This window comes from Pteronotus mesoamericanus, unplaced genomic scaffold (genome assembly GCF_021234165.1).
Source record: "Pteronotus mesoamericanus isolate MK-2021 breed Mesoamerican mustached bat unplaced genomic scaffold, CSHL_Meso_final scaffold_36, whole genome shotgun sequence".
NCBI lineage: Eukaryota > Metazoa > Chordata > Mammalia > Chiroptera > Mormoopidae > Pteronotus > Pteronotus mesoamericanus.
The window spans coordinates 18,135,935-18,149,463 of NW_026555313.1; the positions used below are offsets into that span (position 1 = coordinate 18,135,935).

At 52.1% G+C, this 13,529-nt stretch overlaps 1 protein-coding gene across 1 annotated transcript; it reads right to left on the reverse strand.

The window, feature by feature from the left end:
• Nucleotides 1–473: 473 nt before the first annotated feature.
• Nucleotides 474–13,194, reverse strand: TMPRSS5 (transmembrane serine protease 5). Its single transcript, XM_054592613.1, has 13 exons — nucleotides 13,134–13,194; nucleotides 12,100–12,221; nucleotides 11,619–11,717; nucleotides 11,102–11,224; nucleotides 9,898–10,033; nucleotides 9,449–9,562; nucleotides 8,086–8,129; nucleotides 7,239–7,401; nucleotides 4,597–4,775; nucleotides 2,620–2,718; nucleotides 1,975–2,117; nucleotides 1,599–1,751; nucleotides 474–629 (listed from the first exon to the last, which is right to left on the reverse strand). Exons 2-13 carry the CDS (start codon nucleotides 12,215–12,217, stop codon nucleotides 474–476), a joined length of 1,527 nt encoding a protein of 508 aa, XP_054448588.1. The 5' UTR covers nucleotides 12,218–12,221; nucleotides 13,134–13,194.
• Nucleotides 13,195–13,529: the final 335 nt, after the last annotated feature.

Consider the following 13,529-nt stretch of genomic DNA (forward strand, 5'->3'; position numbering starts at 1 on the left):
AATAAAAGAACTCCTTGGACCAGTTCACAGAACTGTCATTTAAAACTAACACCCTATTCCAGCACCAACCACAGTGCTCTTACATTGGCCCGACTCCCACCCCTATGCCGGCAGGGCCAGCCAGAGCCAGCTAAGAACATGAAGTAGGTGAGACCATCCATGGTGGGGGGGCGCTAACTCCATGGGCTTCATCCAGGCTGGCCCAACGTTGACCCCATCTTCCCAGGAGCCTCCAGAGCCAGGGGCTCCTCTAGGGAGGCACTCCCCCCACCCCCACCCTCCCTGAGAGCACAGAAAGGAAGCAGGCCCAGAGTATCCCTGAGCATCCTCCCAGAAAATGGGCTCAGGGGCTGGGAAGTGGAGAGGGCAGAGGCAGCCTCCAGCTGCTTCCAACAGCCTCTTTCTCTCCAGCTCCTCCCCCACATCCCTAGGCTCCCCCAGGGTCCTAACCCTGCCCAACCCCCTTCTTATCATCAGAGCTCTCTGGTGAGATAGAGACTCCAGAAATCAGGGACCAAGGGGGAGGCTGTAGAGCCCAGACGGACGCTGGCCGGTGGGTGGTAACTGTCTCCAGTGCAGTGTTGGGAAATCCATGCCTTCTGTGTCGGGGTCTGCTGCTCCTCCTCCATCTAAGGGACCTGCCAGAGACCCCAGGAAACATGAAGCTGCTATGCAGTGAGAAGGAGGCATCAGCAGGACTAGCAGAGGGAGTTCTGGAGCTAACAGAGAAAGTAGCTGGTCCTCAGTGTGACTCCACCATGCACTAAACAAGTAACCTTCATCTTCGTAAATTATTTAACCATTCACAATGTTCATTTCTACTTCTATCAAATGGGACTAAAAATACTCATTTCTCTTGGTCTTTTGTAAGGTGTGAATGGGAAGGTGGATGCCTATGTCCCCTGGAATCCCATCCCCCTCTCCCATGCCCAGCCTCGCAGAAAGATGCTTTCCCTTTTCACACCCTGCATTTATTTGTAAAGTACTGGATACAAATAATGTGGTTTGTATATATTATCTCACTTGGCCCTACCACTGGACAGAGGAAGTGGAGTGACTTTCCCAGTGTCATACAAGAATTAATAAGTTGCCAAACCCAAATTCCTAAATGCTGAGCTCTCTCTGCAGGGTCGGGAATGCAGGCACTAGTGACTGCCTTAGAAACCAGGGGCTAGTGATGGTCATAAATACATCCATAAATAACACAAGGATCACTCACTCTAACCTGGCACTGCACAGGCCTTGTTCAGGTCTTATCTCATTTAGCTGCCACGATAGCATGGAAGGCAGCCATGATGGTTATTACTGGGCAACTGAGATTTATCAAGTTAGGAACTTGCCAAAGGTCACACAGTAAATGGCAGATCTGGACTACAATACAAACTGAGGTCCAATCTTCCCCAGTCAATGCTTAAATGGATAGAAATCCAAGGGATTCAACATTATATGCATCATTTCTGTTTCCTCTTACTCTGGAGAGCATTCCCTAGCCCCTCCCCAGCCCCCAGCCAGGCCCGGGCCTCAGGCGTAAGGGTCACAGTTTCTGAGGGAAAGGTCCTTTACAAACCTCCCCTCCCCACTCTAGCCCCCACACTCACCCGTGCCGTGTCGTGGATCCAGTCCAAAAACTCAGCAACGTTGGCGTAGACGCCGGGGTGCTTGGGCTCTGCGCAGCCTCGGCCCCAGCTGACCACCCCCACAAGGCGCCACATGCCTCCGTCTGGGCACACGAGGGGGCCCCCACTATCCCCCTGAGGGGTGCAGGCACAGAGACGAGAGAAACACTCAATTAGTCCTTTCAGAAGGAGGGGCACCGGACCTTCCCGAGGAGCAGGTTCCCCATTCTGGCTGCTCCTGCTCCCAGCATGGATCCTGTCTTATCTGAGCCCTCCTAGAGAGGCTGCTCAGACCAAGGGCCAAGCCAGAGCAGGACGCCTGCCCCCACCCTCCACCTTGGCCCCCTTGCTGCCACACCTGGCAGGCATCAGCCCTCCCGTCCAGGTAGCCGGCACATAGCATGCGGGGGGTGAGAGCCCCACTGTACATGCAAGAGCTGTTGCAGAGCTGGGTGCTAAGCAGTGGCACCACCGTGTCCTGCAGCGTGTCCGAGCTGTGGGCTGCGAGAGGCAGACGTGGAGATGAAGGGACACAGAACAATGCCACAGAGCACAAAGCAAGGCCCAGGAAGACAGAACAGCAAGAGAAGAGGTGGTTAGAAGCCTCAGAGCAGAGTCCCAAAGAGGGGAGGCCAGGGTAGGAGCTGTGGACCCTGGGAAAGGAGGCAAGGGTCTGTCAGACTTGGGGGCTGGGAGTGAAGAGGAGGAGTCGAACTCACTCACACAGACACCCCAGATACTGAGGCCCTGGCACTCCTGGGACACGGGGAGCAAAAGTAAAGGGCCTGAGTTCAGGGGGAGTTCAGGGAAAATTCAGGGGTTGTTCTCTCAGAAAGACCCAGACAGGGGCAGGGGGGTCCTTGGCCTGGCCAAGGGAGGCACCAGAAGAAGAGTGGGCTGGCACGGCCCTGTGGCCAGGGTAGGTGGAGGTGCCTCACCTGGGAAAGGATGTCCCCCCACCTGCACACCCCCTTTGCACCCAGGGCCCTGGGAGCTGACTCACTGTGGCTGGGGTCGGTGTGGCCCCAGCCAGACACCCAGCACTGCGAGCCCCTCGGAAAATCTTGCTCCTCAGCCGGCAGGCACACAGCACCCACAGTGTCTGTGGAGAGGCACGGTCCTGGGCCCCACTCAGGCTCGGCTCCTGCCCCCGAGCCTGGGCAAAGGCCAGGTCTGGCAGATCCTCTTTGCTCCCTTCTCAAACAGTCCTGGTTCTCGGTCTCCACCAGCCAGTCCTCCTGACAGCTGTGCAGCTGTAGCCTGTACCACCTTGAGGGTCACCACTCATACAGAGGACAACGTGTAAAGTGCAGTGTGCAAGGCGCCCTCTAGGTTGGGCTGTGTACACACCGCACACCCCCACCTGGGCAATGAAAAAGAACGGAAATTCTACTGGGCGTTTGTACCCAACTTGTCCTAATGTGGACCCCTTTTGGATTTTCCCCAGGGAGTTTTGTCCTTCTCGGGGCATTGTTTCCAAAAGTGCATGATGTCCTACAGGCGGAGCCCACACATATTCGTAGAGTACACTGACATGCTATTCATGAATGTGAGGTCACTTTGGGAGAGAGTAGTTCCCATTCTGGTGTCTCTGAGTCCCCTGACCGCATCAAGGAGAGCATGTGTGGTGGGAGCATGTGTGCATGTGCTGCTCCTCTGAACCTCTCTTAGTGCCTGTCCGCCTCCACTGAAACACACAGAGGGAGGCCCGGGCCCAGCAGTTCCGCAGAGGACAGCGCCCAGCTAGAACCGGAACATTGGTTTTCACTCTGTGTGCTTTGTGGTTATCTATTTACAGTAAGTAATATTAGTTCTCCAATTAGGTAGTAACTTAAAGGTACCCTCTCAAATGTATTTAAGTCAATTTGGAAATGCAAGCTGTTGAACAACAGTTCAGAGAGTACCTACATTTGTGAAAAGCATATAGCAACGACTGTTGTTTGGGAAACCCAAGGATACAGGTAGTAACGGTAGGGAGGAATGCTGAGTATTTGTCAGTGTGTGCACACGAATGTGTGTAGTATGAGTATGTGTGCATGGGAGTGAGTGCGTGTTTGGAGTGAGTGTATATATATATGGGAATGAGTATATATGAGTGTGAGTATGTGCATGGGAGTGAGTGCGCATGAGTGTGCATGGTGTGAGCATGCATGCATGGGAGTGAGTGGGTATAACTGTGTTTGGTGTGAGTGTGCATGAGTGCATATGGTGTGAGCGTGTGTGCCTGGGGGTAAGTGTGTGTGTGTACTTGTGTGAGCACTGCACATGAATGTGTGTGTGTTTCTGTGAGTGTATGTGTTTCTAGGTGAGTGTGCACATGCACATACATGTGGAGGAATTGCCCTTCTAGGACAGGTGCTTTGGAGAAGCCCTGGGCCTGGAATCAGGATACCAGACTCAGGAACCATGTGCTGCCTTAGGAACATTTGCCACGTGGACTTGAAGAGTCACTTCCCTCACTAATTGTGTAAAAGGTGAAAGATTTATATGCTCTGAAGAGAAACCAGAGTATCCCCTTATTAAATTCGGTGTGCTCATCTGTATATACCTGCCTCATCTCCCGGTTAGGGTTGTTATGAGGATCGAGTGCAAGAATATTTAGAAAAACAAAAGAAATCTCATTAACTGTGACATGCCACAAGGTGGTTGGGACCTGGGACCAGCCTGGGAGCAGGGGTGGAGAGGCTGTTGGTAGAGGGAGCAACTATAAAGCTCTGCTTGGGACCTCCCAGCAAATCCTGCCTGCAGCATGGCTGCGAAAAGGGCCTGAACCATTTCCCCCAAAAGAGCATGTGGAAGGTCGGTGCAACTTCAGGTCCCGTTAATGTCGAAGTTCACCACGGTCACCAAATGAACAGAATACTTTAAGGTTTACCTCACTGGGAGGAAACCTTAGAAGCGAGCTCCCCTCTCAGCCCCTCCAGGGTCCGCTCCTCTCTCACCACAGCCCGGACCTGCTCCCCCAGGGCCAGTGCCTCACCTGAGAAAGTGAGCGGAGTCCGGAGCCGCAGGAGGGCCACATCGTAGTCATGACTCTGGGCGCTGTAGAGAGGGTGGGGGATGATCTTCTCCACCACAGCCCCCTGGTGTGGCCTGACCACGCTGTGGCTGACCAGCCCTGTGTGGACCCGCCAGCTGGACAGGCGGGATAGCCTGAAACTGCACACAGGAGCCATACTGAGCCCAGGGAAGGAGGGGGCAGAGGGGGGTGACATGCGTGAGGTGGTGGTGGAGGAAGCTGGCCACAGAGGCTCTTACTGGGGGTCCCCAATCACCAGGCCACAAGCTCCCAGAACTCATGCTTCTTAGTCTCCTCTCACAGCTGGCAAGACACCAGGCATGCAGAAGGTGCTTCATAAATGCTCAAGTACTGACAGATAGACAAGTGAGACACTGTAGGTCATCTGCAATTATTACTGCTGACTCCTGCATAGCCCCCTTTTACAACAAACATCAAAGGACTTTGTGTCATATCATAACGTTAAGCCGAGTCAGAAAAACTTCCATCAGTCCTGTGTCTCCACCTACTACAGGAGATCATGGGGAGCCGCTTCCCCTCTCCCAGTGGCCTTTTCCTCATTGTAGCATGAGAATAACGCTGTCTGTCCTGCTTACCACCAAGAGAAGAGGGCCAAAGAGCTCATTCACTCATCCTTCATCCTTGACTGCTCCAACCTGTATTTATTAAGCACCTACTATATTCCAGGACTGTTCTAGGCCATGGGGACAAGGCAGGTGAAAGATCGAGAAAGGGGTTCAAGACCCATAGACCAGTGGAACAGAATAGAAAGCCCAGAAATAAGCCCAGGTCTCTAGGGGCATCTAATATTTGACAAAGGGGGCAGAAGCATAAAATGGAGCAATAATAGCCTCTTCAACAAATGGTGTTGGAAGAGCTGGACGGCTACATGCAAAAAATTGAAATTGGATCATCAGCTGACACCATACACAAAAATAAACTCAAGAGGGATAAAAGACTTAAATATAAGTTGCAACACCATCAAAGTCCTAGAGCAGAACATTGGCAGGAAACTCTCAAATATCCCACGCAGCAATTTTTTCACTGATATGTCTCCTAAAGCAAGGGACATAAAGGAAAGAATAAACAAGTGGGACCTCATCAAAATAAGAAGCTTCTGCACGGCTAAAGAAAACATCAGCAGAATGAAAAGGGAGCCAACCATATGGGAAAATATATTCACTAATGATACATCAGATAGAGGTTTGATCTCCAAGATATATAAAGAACTCACTCGACTCCACTCCAAGAAGACAAACGATCCAATCCAAAAATGGGCAAAGGACCTGGGCAGATGCTTTTCCAAGGAGGAGATACAGAGGGCCCAGAGGCATTTGAAAGGATGCTCAGCATCACTAGCCATCAGAGAAATGCAGATCAAAACCACCATGAGGTACCACCTTACACCGGTCAAAATGGCCATCAGAAACAGATCAACAAACAACAGGTGCTGATGAGGCTTGGAGAAAAGGGAACCCTAGTACACTGTTGGTGGGAATGCAGACTGGTGCAGTCACTGTGGAAGGCGGTGTGGAGTTTCCTCAAAAAGCTGAAAATGGAACTGCCTTTTGATCCAGTGATTCCCCTGCTGGGACTATACCCTAAGGACACCAAAACGCCAATTCAAAAGAACCTATGCACCCCAATGTTCATAGCAGCACAATTTACAATAGCCAAGTGTTGGAAGCAACCTAAGTGTCCACCAGTAGATGATTGGATCAAAAAATGATGGTACATATACACAATGGAATACTACACAGCAGAAAGTAAAAAAGAACTACTAAACTTCGCGACAGCATGGATGGAACTGGAGAGCATTATGCTAAGCGAAATAAGCCAGGGGGCGAAAGACAAATACCATATGATCTCACCTATAAGCGGAACCTAACCAACAATACAAAGATGCAAGGAAAATATGACCAGCAACACTGAAAGGAAAAGAAATCAACAGAGACAAGAGGGAAGGAGGGAGGGGCGGGCAGGGAAAGGGAAGGGAAGGGGAAAGTCAAGGAACATATAGCAAGGACTCATGGACAAAACCAAAGGGGAAGAGCTGGGGGAGGGAAGGAAGGAGGGGGCAAGGGAAAGTGGTGGGGGGGAGGCAGAGACAAATGTATTTAAAAATAAATAAAGAAAGAAAGAAATGCTTGGAAAAAAAATTAAAAAAAATAAAAAGCACAGTCCTCAAAAAAAAAAAAAAGAGAGAGAGAAAGGGGTTCAGTGGTAAACAAGACTGAGAGTCCCTGCTCCTGTGGAGCTTCCAGTCTAAAGGGAAAGAAAATCATTGAACAAATAATTACATGGAAAGTGGTTTAATTTCAGTGGTGAGAAACATTAAGAAGCAGACTGCCATGAGTGTGACAGCATTTTAAAAACTTAAAAGCTGAACAAATATAAAGAACTGGTGTTTGTGTCATTACTGCTATTTGTGCAGAGCTGTGCTTGGCACTGAAGAGAGAAAATATCACAAATGTCATTGTGCCCATTCAGAGTGGACATGGGGAGGCAGAGAGTTGGACATGGACATTTTATACACGATGTATCACGGGGCAAACAGAAAGGTAACCGAGGAACTGCCCTCCCCGGAAGCCCCCGAGACTTGCCTGTGCATGCAGTGCGCAGCGGTCACCACCCAGTGCGGTGCCAGCACCGAGCCCCCGCACGTGTGCCGGGAGCCCAGGGCCACACTGGCCTGCCAGGGCCAGCGCCCAGGAGCCACGGCCTGCCCACCAACTATCCGGGAAGCCAGAGGCCTTGCCCCACACTCTGCAAACAGAGAAGCACCAGTGAGGTGGAAAGAAAGACAGCTGATGTCAACATGGTCCTAACTCTCAGGGAGTGTGGCCCAGTGTGGATAGCTTTCATTTACTATTTCTGGTCCTGAGTATGGGGAACTGGAAAGTAGAAATGTTAATAATACATCTGCCGGCCCCCTCAGGCCATGAGCCTGCTGCGAGCAGGGACTCTGGCTGTGTTATCTATGGAGCCCCAATACCTAACAAAACACCTGTCAAAATGTGGATGTATGGATGGGTACGTGGAAGGACCAATGAAGAGATGGACAGGTGCATGGAAGACAGATGCAATAAAATGCACAGATGTCTCCCTTTTGGCCCCTAGGGTCCACTACCCTCCTTTGTCTCCTGAAGCTGCTAACTGGTTAACAGTCAATAATAATCCTAGCTTTTGGGCTCTCCAGAAGAAAGGGGAGTGAGTATCAGAGGCCAAAGCAGGTGAAGCAAGGAGATCATGGCAGGGACTTAGGGCTCTTTTTGGGCTGAACTTTGTCTTCAAGAAAGTGTCCAGCAGGCAGATGGGCAGGTGGATAAGGAACCCTACCCCAGACCCAGCTGAGCTTTTCTATGGGGCTCTGCCATATGCAGGGCAGGGTGGGGTGGAGAGAGACTCCTTCTCCCATCATGACCTTCCTAGATCCAAGACGTGACTCACCAGAGCACTTGAGTGAAATGATTTGGCCAGAAGTACAGTTGTCCCTGCAAAACAGAGGCACCAGCAAGAAACCAGGCAGGGGCCCACTCGAGGCTCAGCATCCACCCGAGGGGGTAGAGGAAGGGTGGGGTCAGAGGGGGCCTCTCATGTAGCCATAGCCATCTGCTGCCCACCCTTACCCAAGCCCCCAGCCCCTTCTCCTAACAGGTCTCCAGAACAGCAGTGTGCACAGTGCTTGACTGCCCCAGAGCATCAACAGAACTTTGTGGTCCTCGAGGACTGATGTGGGCAGGGCCTAAGGTTACAGTCAAGTATTCATAAGTGAGAATGCCCAGCTGTTCCCTCTAAGGAACTCTGAGTATGCGTACACGGTGGATGAATAGGTGCATAGTGACCGAACGGGTCTCCTCACCCGTGCTCGTTCGTTCCTAGACTTACCCTAGCCTCCACCCCAGGCCCTTTCCCCGGCCTTGCATATCCACATCCTTGCTCTCTTCTTTCCCCTCCTTTCCTTAGCATAAACCTCATTTCCTTTTAGACTTAAATTCTCTCCTATTTCTTCACTCATCTTTTACCACCAGCAGCCCAATGCCTGGATCCTTAGTTTCTTCTAGTTTCCCCAACCCACAGCCCTCCTTCACCCCTAGCCGAGTCAGTCCCACCCTACTTCCCTTTGCCTGTTCAGGTGTCTAAAATAAGGAAGCATTAGGAAAAGGAGGTACACGGGTAGGAGGCTTTAAAGTGGTGAGCGATGCTCAGCCAGCCAGCCCAGGAAGCTGCTGGGCAGCTAGAGGAAGCCCAAGCCAAGTGAAGACCCTTTCAGCATGGGCCCACCCCCAGGATTTGGGGCAGGGCCTGCTCCATCCCACAGCTCTCTTCTCTGGAGGGTCTCCAGGCTCCAAGCAGTTCTTAGCTACAGCAAGTCAACTATCTCTTTCCTGAGACACCAGAGATATCCGAATAAAATGTGGCGGGGATGTGAGAGCACTCAGGTTGGAGACAGGAGCCTGGTTTCAAGACTTGGTCTGGCTGTTTACTAGTTCTATGACCTTGTACAAGGCCCTTTACCTTATGATGCCTCATTTCCCCACCTGTAAAGTGGGAATAAGAGTGCCATGTGAAATCCGGTAACACTAACAACCCATCGTGCAGTTCTTGTGAGGGGCAAGTAAGATAACATATGTGAAACTTGGATGGGCAGGCTCATGGAACTAAACCTGTAATTTCTGACTGGGAAATGTTTCCCTTTGTCCTATCTTACACGGTCAATGTCCTCGCCCCCAGGCTCCCATGACAGGAAGGTTTTTGCTAGACTGCTCACCAGGAAGCAAGGGGCCCCACTCACCCTCCTCAGGAGCCCTACCTGGGCTGCCACCTCTCCTCCAGGAGGCCTCCCAGTCTAGGAGAAAGCTGAGCAAACTCCTGGGAGCTGTTGAGCTTGATATCAGATAGGTTCACTCCTTTGTGGTGAGTGAGTCTTGGCAGAAGAAGAGAACAGAACAGGAGGAAATCAGCCTCAAAGTGCAGCATGAGGGGTGGGGGTAATAGCTGGAATGTGCACAAGATACTGCACCAGGGTGGTGACGGAGCAAGGCTGTGACAATGAACTCTTCTGGGATTTATGTTTGTTAAAAAGCAGAGATGCTCAAGGGAGAGATACAAGGTGGGCTACCATCCTGCCCAGAGGCCCGGAGATGACCAAAATGACCTCCTGCCATTTCCTGAGCACTTTGAACACCGCATACAGAGAGAGGTGTCCAACTGCCAGCCAGCTCCCCGCCTTCCCCAGGCCCCAGGCCCGGCCCCAGTTACCTGAGATGCCCAAGGCTCCGGCAGATCCGCACCCCCAGGGCAGAGCTCCAGCCCTCGTGGCAGGCCAGGAGCCAGCCTGGCCGGGCCCTCACTTGTACTTCCAGCAAGAAGTCCTCAGTGTTTATTCTGAAAGAGACTGAAACATGGCATAAAATCCACATCCCACCTGCTATGGGGAGAGGCGTGGGGTGGGCAGGGGCAGCTGGGCTTGGCCACTGTTGATCTGAAGAGGACTTAGTGATAGTGTCTGGGCCACCCAGTGCAGGCTCCCTGCTCCCCATATCAGGTCAGTTCTGAGAACAAAATAACCCTATTTTTGCAGCATTTCAACTTTCTTTTTAAATGTGTTCCATCACTCAGTGTCATGGCAGTCCTGCGGGATGAGTATCACCATCCTCCCATATTGCAGAAGGAAAACTAAGGCACAGAGGCTAAGTGACCAGCCCAAGGTTACAGAATCTGCGACTACTAGATCCAGGACCAAGTCCCTGTCATCTGATTTCAAGCCTTGTGATAATACTAGTGATGGTTACCATTTACTGAGCATCTGTTTTTTCCAGGCTTTGTGCTAAGCTCTTATTTATTAGGTCATATGATCTTTACAGCTTCATGTAGTAAATATTTTTGTCTCCATTTCATAAAGAAGGAACTGGAAGCTCAAAGAAGTAATGTGCCCAAAGTCACACAACTACCAAAAGGTAGGCTCCAAGCTAATTCTAACTTCCATAACTGATTCTGACCCCATACTGATCCTCAGCTTGCACCAAGAGAGGACATGCTAGGGGAAAGCGGGAGGCAATGTGCAGTGATGGTGCCAGCCCTCCAGGGGGCCACTGGGCGAAGACCCCTGCCGGTCACAAGCCATCTCCTCACACAGCTGGCTCCTCTTTCCTTCCACTTCTGGTGCACTCTGCCCTGAATGTCAAGTTGCTGTCTCTCTAGCCAGCCTTGGTTCCTGGCCATGACCCAGCTAGAGATCAAGGCGGTCCCTGGGGAGTGCTGAAAGCCCCAATCAGAGATCAGCTCCTCCAGTGTGAGGGGGGACCGGGTCACCGCCCTCACACTGGAGGAGACTCAGATGGGTGGCAGTGAAGTCACAGCCCTTCGTTTTGGTCCTCTTGCCCCTAGCCTGGAGTGGGGTCCCAGAGCTGTGACGGGCCCAAGGCTGGGGTGGGAGTCTTGTAGCCTTGGGGGTCTGGCCCACCTGTTCTGGGAAGCGAGGGGAGCAGGGCTTCCTCTCCAGGGGCCTCTGAACAGCTCAAAGTCATCTCCTCCTCCTGCAAGGTCCCGGGAGTGGGCTGAGAGGCAGCTGGCCACAGATAGAGCCCTTCAGAGGACAAGGACAAGGAAAAGGACAAGGAGAGGGTCACAGAGAACGGAAGGATCCCCATAGGAGGAGGCAGGGGCATAACAAGACACTTGTGGCTGAGGAGGCAAGCAGCTGCCCAGGGATTCCTTGTCAACCGCCCTGCCTTAGGCAGGTCCCCACCTAACATGCTGCTGAGAGGCACAGCACCCTCTGTCTCTGCCTGGGAAAGATTTCTAGAAAGAGTTTGAGCAGGGCCTCCCTGGACTACCCATTCCAATACCTTGCACCCAGAGCACATGAGAAAGATGCTTGTCTATCTGCCTTAACACATGCTCACATCTGTTCTTCTCTCCCAGCACCCCCAGACCCTGCACTCTGTCCCTCCCAGACCTCAGAAGGGCCCAGCACTGACCTAGAAGCCATGAGCCGACACTCACACCAGCCAACAGCCCCAGCGCTCCCAGCACCACACAGCCACACCGCGTGGAACACCAGCGTCCTGTCCAAGAGACTGGGGGAGGGCAGAGCAGTGTCTGGTGCCCAGCTCCTGCCCGCCAGCCTCACCTCACCCTGAGGTACCACCACGAGGTTACACAGTCACTGAGCTGCAGCAGGAGTGGGACTTTGTTCCACGGCACCTGCCCACCTCCCCCTACCCCATCAGTCCTGAATCCCACAGAGCCCACTCAATCCCCAAAATGGGAAACAGTGATCAAAATCAGGTCTGGGATAAATGCCCACTCCAAATAGCAAGATGGCCTCTTGCTATCCATCCTTTAGGGCTGATTCAAGGAATATCTAAGGAAGAAGAGAATCTGGGGGTGTGGGGTGTAGGAAAATTATCCCTTCACTGTCCCCACCCTGTCATTCCCCTACTGCCCAGTCTGGCCTACAGGGTCGTTGCTGGGCATCAGGCCTCTGCGGTGAGTCTCCCAGCTCTGCTCTGAAGGTCCTGGGTCCTGGGCCATCCTCCACATACCCAGCCTCCATGGGGGCTTGGCCACCCTGCATCAGGCTGTGGGGAAACAGTTAACAGTCACTCAAGGTCCCCACACCACAGAGAGCCACCCTCTGACATCAGCTGCACCCTCACTCCCCCTGGCAAGCCTTCTTCCACCTCGGGGACTTCCCATGTGTTCCTACGGATGCCCCTCCAGGCCCTCCCTCCTCTCCTAGAGCCCCAACCCTACCCACCTTACTCACACAGCCAGGGAGTGCCACAGCAGAGCCTTGATCCAGACTGAGTTGATGCCAAAGCTTATGCTCTTCACCACCCACACAGAGCATGGAGGGCATCTGCTGATTCCCTCAGCATCCCTCCTTAGGCATCAAGACCCCACTCATCTTCTTTCCCTCCTGTCTCATAGGAAGAAAGGCCCCTCCCCAGTGCACTGGCCATCCATTCATTCAGTGAGGAGTATTTAGCCCCAGTGAACAGGCCATGTGGTGAATACAGTAAGGAGTACAGGAAAAAGTAACATGGACCTCCAGCACAACTACCTAAAAGAATTTGCATTTCATTCCTTAAGATGAGTCATGTAAACAAAGCGGTCCACCTTAAGTGACAGAAGTAAAGTTTAGGTAAACTCCCATTGGCATTCAGAAGAAAGAGAGTTTGCCTTTCTTTGAGCACACCGGAAAAGGCCTCCTAGAAGAGGCAGCCTCTGACACAGGCCCTTATAGATGACTAGGGTTTTACCTGACACATATGGGCATTGGGTATTTCAGGAAAAGAGAGTATAAAAGTCAACTGCTGTAAATAACAAAACCAATAGGTTGGCCACACAGGACCCCGTCTAGAACGTAGCCCCTGGACCAGAGCTGCCAGAGGAGGCTCTTTCTGCCAGCCATGAATCCCAAGGGGGGTGGGGGTGGGGTAGAAGGAGCAAGATGCCAGATCAGGGATGGTGCAGAGGTATAGCCTTACCATATGGGTGAGTGGTAGAGATGAAAAGCCTCAAGGTCTGCTAGGGAAAGTTCTGGTCCTGTTCTTGGAACAGCATTTATTAAATAGCTCAGCCAGCTTGGCTGGAGGGTGAGGTCTCCCTAGTTCACACAATGGCCCCTCCTTTTATCCCCCTCCACACACACACACACAGACACAAGCCAGAGAGACAATGAACTCTGCTCAGAAACCATGAATAGACCCCTTGTTGCAGGAAAGGGGGCCAAGGGCTGGCCTGGGCTGGGCAGGCTCAGTCCCTCCCATCTGCTAACTTGGAAGCTTAGAAACAGAAAAAGGTTAGAGGGAGGAGGGGAGGCCAGCTACTGTTGCTTAGCAATCAGGTGCCTTGTGCCAAAAAGTGTACCTCATGCAAGCTAG

What these genes read in the sequence shown, in the direction of transcription:
- TMPRSS5 (XM_054592613.1), bottom strand. Translation starts at nt 12,217, where the DNA reads ATGCAGGGTGGCCAAGCCCCCATGGAGGCTGGGTATGTGGAGGATGGC. An exon ending in CATTTCACTCAAGTGCTCTG is followed by an intron (nt 7,402 to 8,085) that starts GTGAGTCACGTC and finishes CTCTGTTTGCAG; the next exon opens with AGTGTGGGGCAAGGCCTCTG. An exon ending in GGATCCACGACACGGCACGG is followed by an intron (nt 630 to 1,598) that starts GTGAGTGTGGGG and finishes CAGGTCCCTTAG; the next exon opens with ATGGAGGAGGAGCAGCAGAC.